Source organism: Schistocerca nitens, chromosome 10 (assembly GCF_023898315.1).
Source record: "Schistocerca nitens isolate TAMUIC-IGC-003100 chromosome 10, iqSchNite1.1, whole genome shotgun sequence".
In the NCBI taxonomy this organism is placed as follows: domain Eukaryota; kingdom Metazoa; phylum Arthropoda; class Insecta; order Orthoptera; family Acrididae; genus Schistocerca; species Schistocerca nitens.
In genome coordinates, this window is record NC_064623.1 from 81,163,248 (window position 1) to 81,178,148 (window position 14,901).

The 14,901-nt window shown below is 44.4% G+C and overlaps 1 protein-coding gene across 1 annotated transcript in view; it reads right to left on the bottom strand.

The window, feature by feature from the left end:
• LOC126210590 (uncharacterized) overlaps positions 1-14,901 on the bottom strand; it is an 88,054-nt gene that overhangs the window by 32,367 nt on the left and 40,786 nt on the right. The window contains exon 3 of the mRNA XM_049939858.1: positions 7,044-8,031. Coding sequence (XP_049795815.1) covers positions 7,044-8,031 — 988 coding nt within the window. The remainder of the gene's footprint in view (positions 1-7,043; positions 8,032-14,901) is intronic.

Below are 14,901 nucleotides of genomic sequence, written 5' to 3' on the forward strand. Positions count from 1 at the left end.
TCTTAATCTGCTGTTTGCGACATTGACACATACATGGGAACTATCATTGCCAGCGTTGGTTTGCCGTTGAATCAGATGAGAACAACTGTATCACTTAACTGTTCACAGTAGTTCACGCTCTGCCCTCTCCCCTTACACCATTTTCTGCAGCTGTTGATATTACCCTACATTAGTCTGACCACAAAGTCCTTGTCCCCACAATATCTAGATTGAGCCTAAGCATTTCACTTTCCACATTTTCTGGCTTCCCTACCATGCTCAGACTTTTAATATTTGATGCCCCGACTCGTAGAACATTATCCTTTTGTTGGTTATTCAATCTTTTCCTCATGGTCACTTACCCCTTGGCAGTCCCAGATCCAACTGTGGGCTAGTCCAGAATCTTTTTCCAATGGAGATCTTCATGAGACTTTTTCAATTACAGGCCCCATGTCCTCTGGATACACATTATGTGTCTTTAATGCAGTGGTTTCCACTGCCTTTTGCATCCTCATGCCATTGATCGTTTGCTGGTTCTTCCACCTTTTAGAGGCAGTTTCCCACCCAAAGGACAAGAGGTTGTCCTGAAATTCTGTCCACTCCTCCGTCCTCTTCGACAAGGCCTTTGGCAGAACGAGGGTGACTGCAGCCATTGCTGATGATTTTTATTGGAAAGTTAAGCAGTGGCTGAGTTCTGGCCTGGGACCTAGAGCGTTCTCATTAGAAGCCAAAGATGCTACCCCTAGACACGGGCGAACCTAATCAACTAAAGATAAACCCAAAGGCGGAAGGTAGATATGGTGACAGTGACAAGCAGCATGAAACCCATGTGCGAGGTATGAATGTCTGCTGCTGGTTAGAGTAAGGAAGCTATGGGTTAAACAGAAGAGGCTCCACTCCCCATCTTCCACCTGGCTTCAGTAACAGCCACTGAGATACCATGTACAGAAAGACGTGACAAATGTACCGCATCTATGTAATTACAATACAAAATAGGAGTAGAAACAGTGTAAAATGAGAATTTACAGTTATGTAAAGTAGTTTAGCAAAAATGAAGCACTATGGAACTTAACATCTGAGGTCATCAGTCCCCTATACTTAGAACTACTTAAACCTAACTAACTTAAGGACATCACACAAATCCATGCCCGAGGCAGGATTCGAACCTGCGACCGTAGCAGACGCGTGGTTCCCGACTGAAGCGCCTAGAACCGCTCGACCACAGTGGCCGGCATAATCGAGGTGACTCCGTAGGTAACTAAGGCGACAGCGTGCAGAGTGTCAGTATGTTATGTCTGCAGAGAACACAGAGGTGCCAGGGACTAGGCGCCGCATTTCGCTGGCACAGAAGAGGAAGACATGGCGAGCCTGTGGGATGTACCAGTGAGGCGACGTCGTCTATAAAAGATGCCTTCCACACGCGATGAATTGCCAGAAAATACTGAAACGGTCCTGCGATTCACTACGTGACTGCCTGGAGATGACGTCTTTTACAGCCGGCAGTGTCCAAGTGATACACAATGCGCTCTCCGTGCCTTTTGAAATGCAGCGCCTAGTCCCTGGCACATCTCTGGGCTCTGCAGACAGTGCATATAGAAATCCTGCATGCTGTCGCCTTGGCTCCCTGTGGAGCCTCTTCGCTGGTCTTACGATTCGCATAAAAACATGTCCCCCACAGAGGCCAGCCACTTTTTGTAGAACCTGTTATCATTGCTTCACTGTTAATTATAGTGTTTTCGGTAAACTACTTCGTACAACAGTAAATTATGTTTTCACTTTATGACGTTTGTACTTATATTTTGTAATATAATCGCATGGATACAGATCTTTCGTCACACTTCTCCGCGCATTGTCTCTCGTTGGCTGTGATTGTCTTTATTGATTTCAGGTAGAAGGCAGTCTGGGGGTGTGGGGGAGGGGGACTGGTTGAACCCCTTCTACTTGACCAGTAGCTTCCTTACACCAACCAGCAGTCGACATCTACGCCTTGAACATAGGTTTCTGGTACATCTCTCCACCCTACACTTTCCACCATTCCATATATCTTCAATTAATTGCTGCTGATATTTTGTTAGTTTTAACTTACAGTTCTTGTTCAGTAATGCCTCTAAGGCTCTAATTTTACTGTTACTCCAGAGTATGATGAATGAAACCGGTCACCATTTTTTAAAAAATGTCTAAATGTGCCCAAGACTGCCTTTTAATTTTTATTAAATATTGTTTGAAGAGTTCTTATCACCAGGCCTTGCACCAACATTATTGTTTAAATACCCAACTCTCCGCAGTGTCTCATGAAATGAGGGCATGTGACACTGGAGATGGAGATCCGTCAGTCGGATGGGGACATTAAGCTTGGCGGACCCATTAATGCCATTCCACAGGTGTATGCTATGTACTGGCATCAAGTTTCACCCTCTCCCTTCTCTCATCTTCATCATACAGTGCAAACATTACACACACACACACACACACACAAAGTATATACATGTAGCATTGGAAACAGTGTGTAATGGAGTAGTGTAAATAAACAAACAAAAACTGTCCAGAATATGTTTGTTTTGAATCCACTTCTAAGAAACCAAAAAAATTTTACTGTCTCACTGTACCTTCAAAAATCTTAAGAATCAATGCCTAAGCCTCAAAACAAAATGTAATTTTTAGAGAAATGCTAAATGGTGCAAAATCTAAAGTAAACTTTAAGGATAATTTTCGACAGAAGATGGTAGAGTCTCTCCATTAGTATGCAACTGTATCTCAGGAAAATTGTTGAAAACTTGAAGAAATCAAAGCTTAGAACATATCACTGAATGAAATTACAAAGACCTAATATTATGGTAATCTGCTTACCGTTTACATACGGTCCAGTGATTCTGTGTTGGGACATGCAAACAGCACGAAAAACAAGTATATATTCATAAGAAGGCAGCAGAAAGAGTAACTATTCAGATCTCATTTGGAAAGAAAGAATGCATATTTGGCGTTTATACCTCTATAATATAAAGAAAAATGCAGTGAATTTCTCTAAATTTTGGTGAAATAATTTAAGAGACTAGGTTCAACATTCTCAATCGTGAGAATATTCAAGAGGTACAATGTATATAATGAACAGTTTTATATGATTGGCATAGCTCTGCATTTGAAACTGATGAAATGTCGAAATGCATAAGATGATTTTGGAAATATAAAAAGTTTGGTCAAGACATCAGAAAACTTATTGAAGCCCATCGAAATGGTGGCTTCGTCTCACAGCATTTTCATAGAAATTGCAAAATGCAAACAGTCGTTAGACAGGCAAAAGACATTTACAATGAAATATACATTTCAAAATATACAAAACTATGATACTAGACCATGATCATCAAATCAGAGTATGTTATGATCTTAAAATACACATTTTAAACAGAAAGAGAAACATTGAATCAATCCACAAGAGAACTAGACAATTTATCAGGTTCTACAAAACTCGCAGCAAAGATAAAATTGGAATAATAGAATGGATCAGCAGTAAGAGAGGACTTGAAGCAGAGATAACACAACTGTAAAATTCAACATTTTGAGGCAGAAAATTCATGACTGGGCAGTTTGTGAGGAAGTAAAACCCAAAGACTTGAACCACTTGGTGTGAGGGTAGGAAGAAGAGCTCATTCTCAAAAAGAGAACCTGATGTCTGGGCAGAGAAAGTATAAAAGAATATTCAGTTGCGTCTAAACATGAAAAACAATAATAAAAAACTAGCTTCAGTCTTTAAATACGGTGTAATGGGTATAAGTTCAGATACTTTAATTGGAGACTCGGGACAATTTACTGAACAACATTACATCAAATTTACTCCATTAACAGATAATTATAACTCTTAGGAGTAGTATGGTTTTAGGTTTTGTAGCTCCTCCAAATGCATGTGGCAAAGCCATTTATGCTTACCTTTCTCTGAGCAGCATGTCATGTGTTGAAGTGTGGATGCATGGACATAAAACAGTTCGCCTATTACTCACACAAACAAAGTTGAAACTCAGTGCGGTGGCTGATGGGATCGACTATAAATGGGAAATGCTTTTACTGTGGCTCCCTTCAGCCATCACGCCGAGTGTCAACTTTGTTTGCAAAATGGCTCTGAGCACTATGGGACTCAACTGCTGAGGTTATTAGTCCCCTAGAACTTAGAACTAGTTAAACCTAACTAACCTAAGGACATCACAAACATCCATGCCCGAGGCAGGATTCGAACCTGCGACCGTAGCGGTCTTGCGGTTCCAGACTGCAGCGCCTTTAACCGCACGGCCACTTCGGCCGGCTTTGTTTGCACATGTAGTATATTGGCAGGTGTCGTCCTCTCAGTGGTGCAGTTATGACTGTGCAGAAAACATGAGGTAGTAAATTCTGTGACATGTTTGTAGGAAGACTGTTATACAGAGAAACAACTAACACACTGAAGTGCGCTGAAATTAAGATAGCAACGATCACAGTATCTGTACCACTAGCACCCTGCACAATTATTGTTCTGACAATGCTATATACTTCTTCATCATAAGCTATTTTTTCAGCTTCAATCTCCTCAAGAGCCTGCTTTTGAACCCTTGAGTAATTTCAGAATATAGCTAATTTAGCTAACGATTTCAGTGCCACTTTTTCTGAAAGATAGCAGATGGATGCAATGAGGTTTACTTAGGAAATTGTAATATCACAACACTATGATGAATTACAGACTGTATATTTTTACAGACGTACTACATGTACTGATGAGCCACAATGCTGTGATCACTGTTCACTCTAAAACTGTATGCCAACTGCTGGTATCACAGGTAAGTGGTGTGGCTGCCGGCCGAAGTGGCCGTGCGGTTAAAGGCGCTGCAGTCTGGAACCGCTGGACCGCTATGGTCGCAGGTTCGAATCCTGCCTCGGGCATGGTTGTTTGTGACGTCCTTAGGTTAGTTAGGTTTAACTAGTTCTAAGTTCTAGGGAACTAATGACCTCAGCAGTTGAGTCCCATAGTGCTCAGAGCCATTTTTTGGTGTGGTAAGGAAATGGTACAACTGAGGCAGAGACGAAAGGGAAATCACTTATCGACATTACAGGTTGCAATTGGAGAAACCATTGATAAGAGTAACATTTAAAGATGACAATTTTTTTGTCCTGGCCCCTGGGAATTAACATTTCTAAGACAGTGGAGCTTTGGCCATTGGCATGCTGATGTTCTGAGCATCCGTTAAAAGTGGCTGAACGACGGTGAAACCATGAGTAGACGGAAAGATGTAGGACGTGTTTGCCTTGTCTCAGAACTTGGAGGCTCACCCGCTCCATAAAGGAGGATAGAAGCTGATCTTTATAGATCTGAGAACAGAATTCAATGCCGGAGCAGACACAAGTGATTTGAAGCACACCATTTAGTGAACAATGTTGAATATCGGGCTTCGAGGGTCCCATATTGACCCAGTTAAGTCAGTGGGCTCATGATAGTCGAGATTGCACTGTTGATCAGTGGAAATGAGTAGACTTGCCGAATGGATCACATTTCTTACTAGACCAGGTCGATGGTCCTGACCTGATAAGCTGTCATCCAGGTGTATGCCTTGTGTAAGATGTGCGCTGTACCACAGTCGCACAGCAGTGGGGGCAGTACTCTGCTACAGGGAACACTCCTCTGGGCCTGCAGGAGACCTGTAGCAGTAATCAAAGGCACCATGGCATTTTGTGGAATACGTAAACATTATTGCGGACCACCTGCATACCTTGTCGACATATGTTCTACCAGACGGCAATGGCATCTTCTAGCACAATTGCTCTCCCCATTATAAAGCCAGAATCTTGCTGCAGTGTTTGGGGACCATGACAGTTAACTCATGTTCATATCTCGGTCACCAAAATTGCCTTATCTGAATCATATGGTGTACATATATTGGATGCTATTGGGCACCAGCTCTGCACCCACAACCACTGGCCTTAATTTGCAGGAACTGTGTGACCAGCACATTCACATCCGAAGGCACAAATCTCCAGAAAACTTCCAAGGACTTAATCAAAATATCCACGGGTGTACTGCCGGTCTACAGTGTCCAACGGGCACAATATTTCGGCGATCATACATGTCGCCATCATCAGGTGAACTGACGGACTGAGCTCCTGTGAACGTGCCGGCACGGAGATCCGTACACTATGGCTGCTCAGGTGGAACGGGTATGTGAATTGGGAGGGGATGACAGGAGATACTATTGGGCGGAGGTGCAGGGACTGAAGCCAGGACGATGTGTTATAAGGTTAACTCCCATCTCTGCTATTCAGAGGAGCTAGTAGTGAAGAATCCAGATGGCTTCAGTTTTGAAGCAGCCATACACAAAATGAAAACAGATCCAGGCCTAATCATCCTATCTGAAGACAAAATATCTATCACTGTTATGGTGAGTTGTAGTGACTACCTAATCGAAAGCCTCTGCCAACTGATTCCTTTATCTACAAGTTCGCCAGAGAGCTCCCATTCTAGAAGCTAGAAGTCTAACACAAACTCCCATCCTCACTGAAATCCATAGGCCCTTACCAGAATCTCTCACCATACCCCAATGACACACCACACACACACCTTCCACATGCTTTCCAAAATCCAAAAATACATCCTTACCAAAATCCAAAAAACCCACAAATCCAGATGCCCCACTGCAGCTATTGTGCTTGCACTGAAATAATTTCTGCTCTTGTTGACCAGCACCACCAACCAAATGCCCAAAACCTAGCCTTCCACATCAGAGATACTAGACACTTCGTTCACTGACTTTCCACCACTCCACCCCTTCACCTCCTGGATCCCTACTCGTCACTGTTCATGCCACCTCCCTATACACCAACATCTCTAACGACCAAGCCCTTGCCACTATTGAACAATACCTCTCCCATAGTGCCTTCAGACTCCAAAGCCACCAGCTCGTTCTACTATCTGATGCTGCTTTCAATTGTTCTCATGACAGCTGTCATGATTTGTGGTACGAAGTATTTTCTATGATGCCATCAAAGAGAAGAGTACGTATAAAATTTTAAAAAAATTATGTCTTTCATACTATTATCATGCTAAAACGTACCAGCCATCGGCAAAATGGGCCCCAACAGCAGAGAATTTGGTGCCGGAGGTCTGGGAACCGCTCCAAATCCACCATGATGTGTGTCTCGTGAACCAGTGCTTGGTGGATCCTTGTAGCAGAGAGAGCCGCTGTTCCTCTTTCTAGAGGCCTCACCCACGCTGGGTTACAGGACTCCACGTGGTCTCGAACATCTGCCACACTGCGGTACTCGAGTCTCGTGGTCAACGCTTTGCACCCGGTCACCTGTGTCCTGATGTATTCGTCTACAAGTGCCTGCCAATCGCTCCAAGCACTCGTCAAACACTCTCCCTTACGCTTGTTCATCCACTTCCTAATGCTCTCGCACAAACTGTCACTGATGGATCTGCATAGGTCACCAGCGCCCAGCAACTCTTCCAGCTCCTTGTAAATGTCCCTCAATATTTGGACGGAATTCCTCTGCTGGCACAGCAAATAGAAATGCTCCACGAAGCCAGCGTTCTCTCCCACTGCTTTCCACACCTGTTCGTTGTTTGGGTTGAGCCTGTACACGTTGCCTCCTGCCTGTAGCAGCTCCAGTTCTGGAGTGCTGTCCACATCTTGGCGTTCCAACAAGCTGAGGCTGCTGTCTCCCAGAGAGGCGTTCGTCAGCAAGACGAATGTGAGTCTGTCCATCTCGAGTGACTCGCTAATTTCTCTGTAGGAGGTGCAGTACTTGCTGAGCCCAAAGTCGCAGTTCTGGGCCTCAGACAACAATGCGCTACCGTGGATGAACGCGGATTTCTTGTGCTTGAGCTGGATCAACATGATGCGCGCTTCAGGGTGTCCCTTAGGTCGCCACACCAGGACCACGTCGTCGAACTTGCCTGCATCCCCGTTGTTGGCAGACAATTGGAAGATCAGCCCGCGCCTCAGGCAGCGGAGGAACACCAGGGCCAGCACCCTCTCCTCGTATCGGTCCCCCTCTCCTGTGTTGTGTGCTCCCTTATTGTATTTCACTGCAGCAGACCTACAACGGAAAAGATGATAAAGATGGTCATTATGGTGATGATGATGGTTTTATTATAATCCTTGCTGAAAATGGATGTATGCATTTAGTATGAAGATAAATCAAACAGTATTTGCACAACATTTTTCTACTTTTGTACAACATCAGTATGAAATTTATAATGGCACCATTTTCCTGGACAAACAACCTGCCTGTCAGTGCAATCAGTCTGTCATTGCACTAGTTTTCCAGTACCCTTAGAGACAAGTATCTCAGTTGAGCAGCAAGCGACGTACAGTATGTTAACTGTAAGACGGATGAGTTGAGGGGGGGGGGGGGGGGGGGACGACGACAAGGCACGCCTACCAGTTGCAGTGCTGGCACTACAAATTGCGCGTCATGATTAGACGAAAGGCTTGGAAGTAAAACTCGCATTAAATGTTGTTCGTAAACGAAACTGAAATCGTCATGTACATTAATATATATATATATATATATATATATATATATATATATATATATATGTCTACAATGCGCTCACAAACCATTCATCCGATTGCAATGAAACGAGATCGCCAGTGCACAATGTCTGGACGTTCTAACAACACATTCCTCTTGTTTTCCACCTTACGCCATATGAATTCCATAGACAAAAGTACTTTTCTCAGCGAGACAATACTCCACTTCCAGCCTATTTTGTCGTGCAAAACTGGAAGCAGTGTTCGCAGGCTCGGCACAATCTTCCGCACTGAATAAAATTCCGCTATCGTGTCGCGAATGACACGCTGGATGAAATCATCGATCATTACTTCGATTTCTCCACTTCTTTTCCTAAGTTAAAAGAGAGAGAAAGATTTAAAAGAAAATGCCTTCTGCACTGCATGTATTTTTTTGAATTTGGAAATGTACTGTAATATGAATGTGTTTCGAAATAATACAGTAACCAGTGGTGTTTCCAAACAAAGCAATACGGTAGCAAGGAAAAATGAAATATGAGGTAATTCGGATGAAATAGGGGGCTCCTTCAAAGTGATCGCGAACAAAATATCTGAAATGGAAACTCACCTTTTCTTGCCAGGCGTTTGTGGTGATACGCCAGGAAGATTCTTGGAAAACTGTTTGAATCTTCCAATCCTACGCATGCTTTGTCCTGTGTATGTAGCAGCTCTCACTGAAGATTTGTAGAAGGGGTGAAGCAATTTTTTCTGCTCCCTCTCCCTTTCGCAGCATTCAATCACACGCAATATAATTTTGCGAGCATCGCTACGTAATACTGGTTTCCTTCTAACCGTAGGCCTACCGGTACGGGTTGTTGGCGACTCCCGAGATGGGCCAGCAACTGTCTCTTCACTCATTTTGATAATGTTTAGCACAACTGTACAATAAAAACACGCAGAACAGTACAGCGCAAAACAATAACGAAGCAGACGACAATGGCTACCTTGTACAGCACAGTCACCTACGAAATGTTGGCAGCAGTCGAAACTGCGTGCCTACCGAAGCCTCCCGACGTTTAAACACTGCTCACTCCTTTCATCTCTTTCTTCACTTAAACCAGGTTGCAACCTAGTGGTCAGCACCACAAAAATTTATAATTAAAAACATACTATGCTGTGAGACCCCTCAGTCGTATAAGGTGGAGACGTAATTACTTTGTATTGGCTTATTCAGCGGAATTTCGCAGTGGACAAGCTGATATGAGTCGGCATTCACCTCTCAGTCTTCGCTCTCCGTCACATGAAATCCCCAGAGGTGCCCACATAAACACATGGCACTTCTTTTGGCAAGATCGCAAGACTTTTAAGAGAATTGTTGGTGTAAGTTTGGCTGTTTCATGTGAATTTGATTCCACGGAAGGCTGATTTTAAGCATATCAGTTCGCCCCACTCAGGCCCCACAATAACACGTCACTCACTGCTTTCTTAATATAAATGTCGCTGTAAGAACTTACTTGCCACTTGAGATCACAAAGAACAGTAGGAAAATGTTTTTAAAACTGAAGTTGATCAAAAAAGGCCTCAAATCTTCATATTAGCAGAGAAGGCTCAATGTTTTGTCATCGTTAGGTATTGAAAGCTCTATTTTAAGAGAAGTAAACTATGTAGTAGTATACGCAGCTTCATTAGTATCAAATACAGGCATAAACCCATTAGCCAATAACACACTCCTGGAAATTGAAATAAGAACACCGTGAATTCATTGTCCCAGGAAGGGGAAACTTTATTGACACATTCCTGGGGTCAGATACATCACATGATCACACTGACAGAACCACAGGCACATAGACACAGGCAACAGAGCATGCACAATGTCGGCACTAGTACAGTGTATACCCACCTTTCGCAGCAATGCAGGCTGCTATTCTCCCATGGAGACGATCGTAGAGATGCTGGATGTAGTCCTGTGGAACGGCTTGCCATGCCATTTCCACCTGGCGCCTCAGTTGGACCAGCGTTCGTGCTGGACGTGCAGACCGCGTGAGACGACGCTTCATCCAGTCCCAAACATGCTCAATGGGGGACAGATCCGGAGATCTTGCTGGCCAGGGTAGTTGACTTACACCTTCTAGAGCACGTTGGGTGGCACGGGATACATGCGGACGTGCATTGTCCTGTTGGAACAGCAAGTTCCCTTGCCGGTCTAGGAATGGTAGAACGATGGGTTCGATGACGGTTTGGATGTACCGTGCACTATTCAGTGTCCCCTCGACGATCACCAGTGGTGTACGGCCAGTGTATGAGATCGCTCCCCACACCATGATGCCGGGTGTTGGCCCTGTGTGCCTCGGTCGTATGCAGTCCTGATTGTGGCGCTCACCTGCACGGCGCCAAACACGCATACGACCATCATTGGCACCAAGGCAGAAGCGACTCTCATCGCTGAAGCCGACACGTCTCCATTCGTCCCTCCATTCACGCCTGTCGCGACACCACTGGAGGCGGGCTGCACGATGTTGGGGCGTGAGCGGAAGACGGCCTAACGGTGTGCGGGACCGTAGCCCAGCTTCATGGAGACGGTTGCGAATGGTCCTCGCCGATACCCCAGGATCAACAGTGTCCCTAATTTGCTGGGAAGTGGCGGTGCGGTCCCCTATGGCACTGCGTAGGATCCTACGGTCTTGGCGTGCATCCGTGCGTCGCTGCGGTCCGGTCCCAGGTCGACGGGCACGTGCACCTTCCGCCGACCACTGGCGACAACATCGATGTACTGTGGAGACCTCACACCCCACGTGATGAGCAATTCGGCGGTACGTCCACCCGGCCTCCCGCATGCCCACTATACGCCCTCGCTCAAAGTCCGTCAACTGCACATACGGTTCACGTCCACGCTGTCGCGGCATGCTACGAGTGTTAAAGACTGCGATGGAGCTCCGTATGCCACGGCAAACTGGCTGACACTGACGGCGGCGGTGCACAAATGCTGCGCAGCTAGCGCCATTCGACGGCCAACACCGCGGTTCCTGGTGTTTCCGCTGTGCCGTGCGTGTGTTCATTGCTTGTACAGCCCTCTCGCAGTGTCCGGAGGAAGTATGGTGGGTCTGACACACCGGTGTCAATGTGTTCTTTTTTCCATTTCCAGGAGTGTATTATTTAAGAATTTCATTTTAAGGAAAATTATTTGCGAAACTATAGTACTTAATATTAATATACGTAAATTCTGTTTGGTCAATACAGTCCATTGAATATCTCAACTTACAAGTTCGCTTCTGGTTACAATATAGCTTTTTTTAGAATTGAAAGACAGACCTTTTCATGTCATGAATTTCAGCTCTTATTCTGTTTAAAAAAATATGGTTGTTCATTGTGATCTTGGTAAATCATGTTGAATACCTCAATGATTTGAGTTCGTTTTATTTTTTTATCTCATAAATTCATTCAGTTACAAATGATACAAATTCTTTACGCTTAGCAAGGGAATGTAGTATTACAAACATTGTAATGGAGCAAGTTATAAGAAGTAAACAAAAAAAAAAAAAAATAACATGACAGTGGTCCCATCCGACATGTCGAAGCCCACTCTGAAATTTTTTACGCTGGACCAATGAAACGAAAGAAATGCACTGTCCAAATTTTACCTGCTAAGACACACAGCAAGTATATTTTTTAAACTGTTGAAGCTAGTCGTTTTTGTCGGCCGAATAATCGCTTATGACAGCTGTTTGTACACCCCTTTGTGCCTAGATTGCGATCTGCCGTGAGAAGAGAGCGTAGCGCCACATAGTGCTAACATCCGGAGTAACACAAGCAAATCTGAAGCAGCTAATCTATACAATAATGTCACGTATCATAAATATTTTGAATAGGAAGCAGTTTACAGCAATAGCTTAACTGTTGCATACGTAATTCTTACAAAGGTGACCAGAGGAAAATAAATCAAGGCTGAGGTTCATTTTAAATTGTAGATGAATTACATCAGTCGTGACTTTAATATTTGAAATGTATTTACTACACACACACACACATCATTTTACAACAATTCCCGTAGCAGAGTGCATATAATAATTTATGACCAATTTGTATTTTAGTAACATTGAAACATATCCTTGTTTTAGAATTGTGTTAATACCTTCAGCTGCTGACGGGCTTTGATATATATCATTGGGGAGAGGTGAAAATGCGTGCCCCGATCGAGACCCGAACCCGGGATCTCCTGCTTACAGGGCAGACGCTCTATCCATCTGAGCCACCGAGGGCACAGAGGATTGTGCGACTGCAGGGACTATCTTGCGCATGCCTCCCGCGAGACCCACATTCTCACCTTGTATGTCCACACACTACATTCGTAGTGTCCCACCCCAACACACTCATTACTCGTGGAAGACATTCTTACCAAGCCCCGTAAGAGTTCGGGGAATACGCGTGCATCCGCACAGAAGAAGGAGGTCATGGCTATTGCCAGAACTATATACTTATATGGATGTGGTGTCTGTTCTTTCGGACATCTCCTCTTCATTTTTACTTGAAGTAAAGTTCGTTCTTTTGCGATTTCTTGAATCTCCTTTTAACCAGGTTGAAGAAGCTTTGAAATCAGCAATGTTCGTCTCGATAGCAATTTGGAGGGCCCAGTCTCGTAGATCTGCGGTGCACTGCTTGTCACGAGCAGTTCTACATTGTTGATATCTGAAGGAAACAGCCCTAAAGAAATTTTGTGAAGATTCTTTATTCAAGTTTAGGTGTTTACATTATTTATTAATGGGGGTAATGGGACTTTGTGACCACCCTGTACAGTAAATCCTACGGACTGTTTTTCTTTCATATATCTGCGAGTTTCATTTTGGCACGTATTTCTTACTTCATATACACTGGTGTCCACAATTAAAGCAACAAAAGGAAATTTTGCATGATTGCTTTTATTTTACCAGAAAACACTACAAACAGGTGACAGTAAAGTAGAAGCAATGTAATGAATGGAGAACGTAAACAACTGAAACATGCATAACGGTAGACAAAAATGTTCTTCGTTTTTTCCAACTTTACAGGTTTGCACCACGTTCCCACAACTGGCTAATGTGCTCACTATAGGATGTGACCACATCTGGCAGCAATACAGGCCTGATAAACGACGAGGTATGCTGTAAAAGATGTCATCAGTCTCATATTGAAGCAATAGCGCCCATTCTTCCTGCAGAGCTATTCGCAAGTCTGGGAGAGTGGTTGGTGGATGCTGATGTGATGCAACCCGTCTCCTTAGTGTATCTCAGACGTACCCTATGGGGCTCAAATCGGGAGAGCTAGCAGGCCACGCCCGGCGGTCAGTACCTTCCGTTTCCAAGAAAGAATCAACCAGCTGTGGTCTATGAGGTTCCTTCAGTACGAAGTCTGATTCCACAGCACCTCGTATCAACTGTACATCAAGATCTCGTCACCACAGCTGACAGCAGTTAAATCTTGCTAATTCACCCCTATCATGTCATGAAGAGACGTTCGAGAGGTCAATATAATCCCTGTCCGCATCATTAAAAATCCTCCTCGATATCGGTATCTTTGCGCAATGTTTGGGTCCCGTTCCCTCCAGATGTGATTCCGTCGAGAACCACTCCCCAGACCAAATCCGGACTCATGTATGAAAAGATTATTGGCCCTCTGTTCGACCGCCCAGGTGGCATATTGATGACTCCGCTCTAGACGTTTCCTCTGTGAAGACGCGTTAGTGATACACATACAGCCATACAGCAGGCCTCCGACAATAAAGGCTACTCTGCCGAAGCCTTTTATACAGCGTTTGCCTCGATACAACACGTCCAGTGGGTGCTGTGAGGTCAGATTCCAGTCGCCATGCAGTACTAAGGTGGTATCGTCGCACCCTTACGGCCAATTAACGGTCCACTCTTTCCGATCTCACACGAGGTTGGCCCTGCCCTGGTCTTCAGTTTCGGTCTCTATAAACTGTCACCACATCCGAGAAACAATAGAACAATTCACATTAAGCCATCGGGCCACATGAGATTGTGCGACTGCCCTGCATCCTTTCTTTCTATGGTCTTCCACTGCAGAGCGTCTGGTAGGCGTCTTCTCTGTGCCATACTGCATCGTCTGTGGCTGTGTACACAGCGATTGTGTTTGTGGGACTGCCCAGCAAACACTACTCCGTTTGACAGGTGCCCTGACGTCATGATTGGCGTGCTTGTCCGTTGACTGGAATACCATCAACCGTGCAGAACACTATCGTACACACGTCTGTTGACCGTTTGTTGCCTTAATTTTGGAGACCAGTGTAAGTCTTTCATCCATTCATACAGTTCACCAAGGTTTTATAAAGCAGAACCGGGTTTGCTCTTTAGTGTTAGCCACAAGGAATATCAATTCAGTTTCAGCTCCATTCTTGACACTTGTGCTACCTCAAAAGCAACTAGTAACTGTTACGTTAAATGAGTAGCAAATTTGAGTGAAC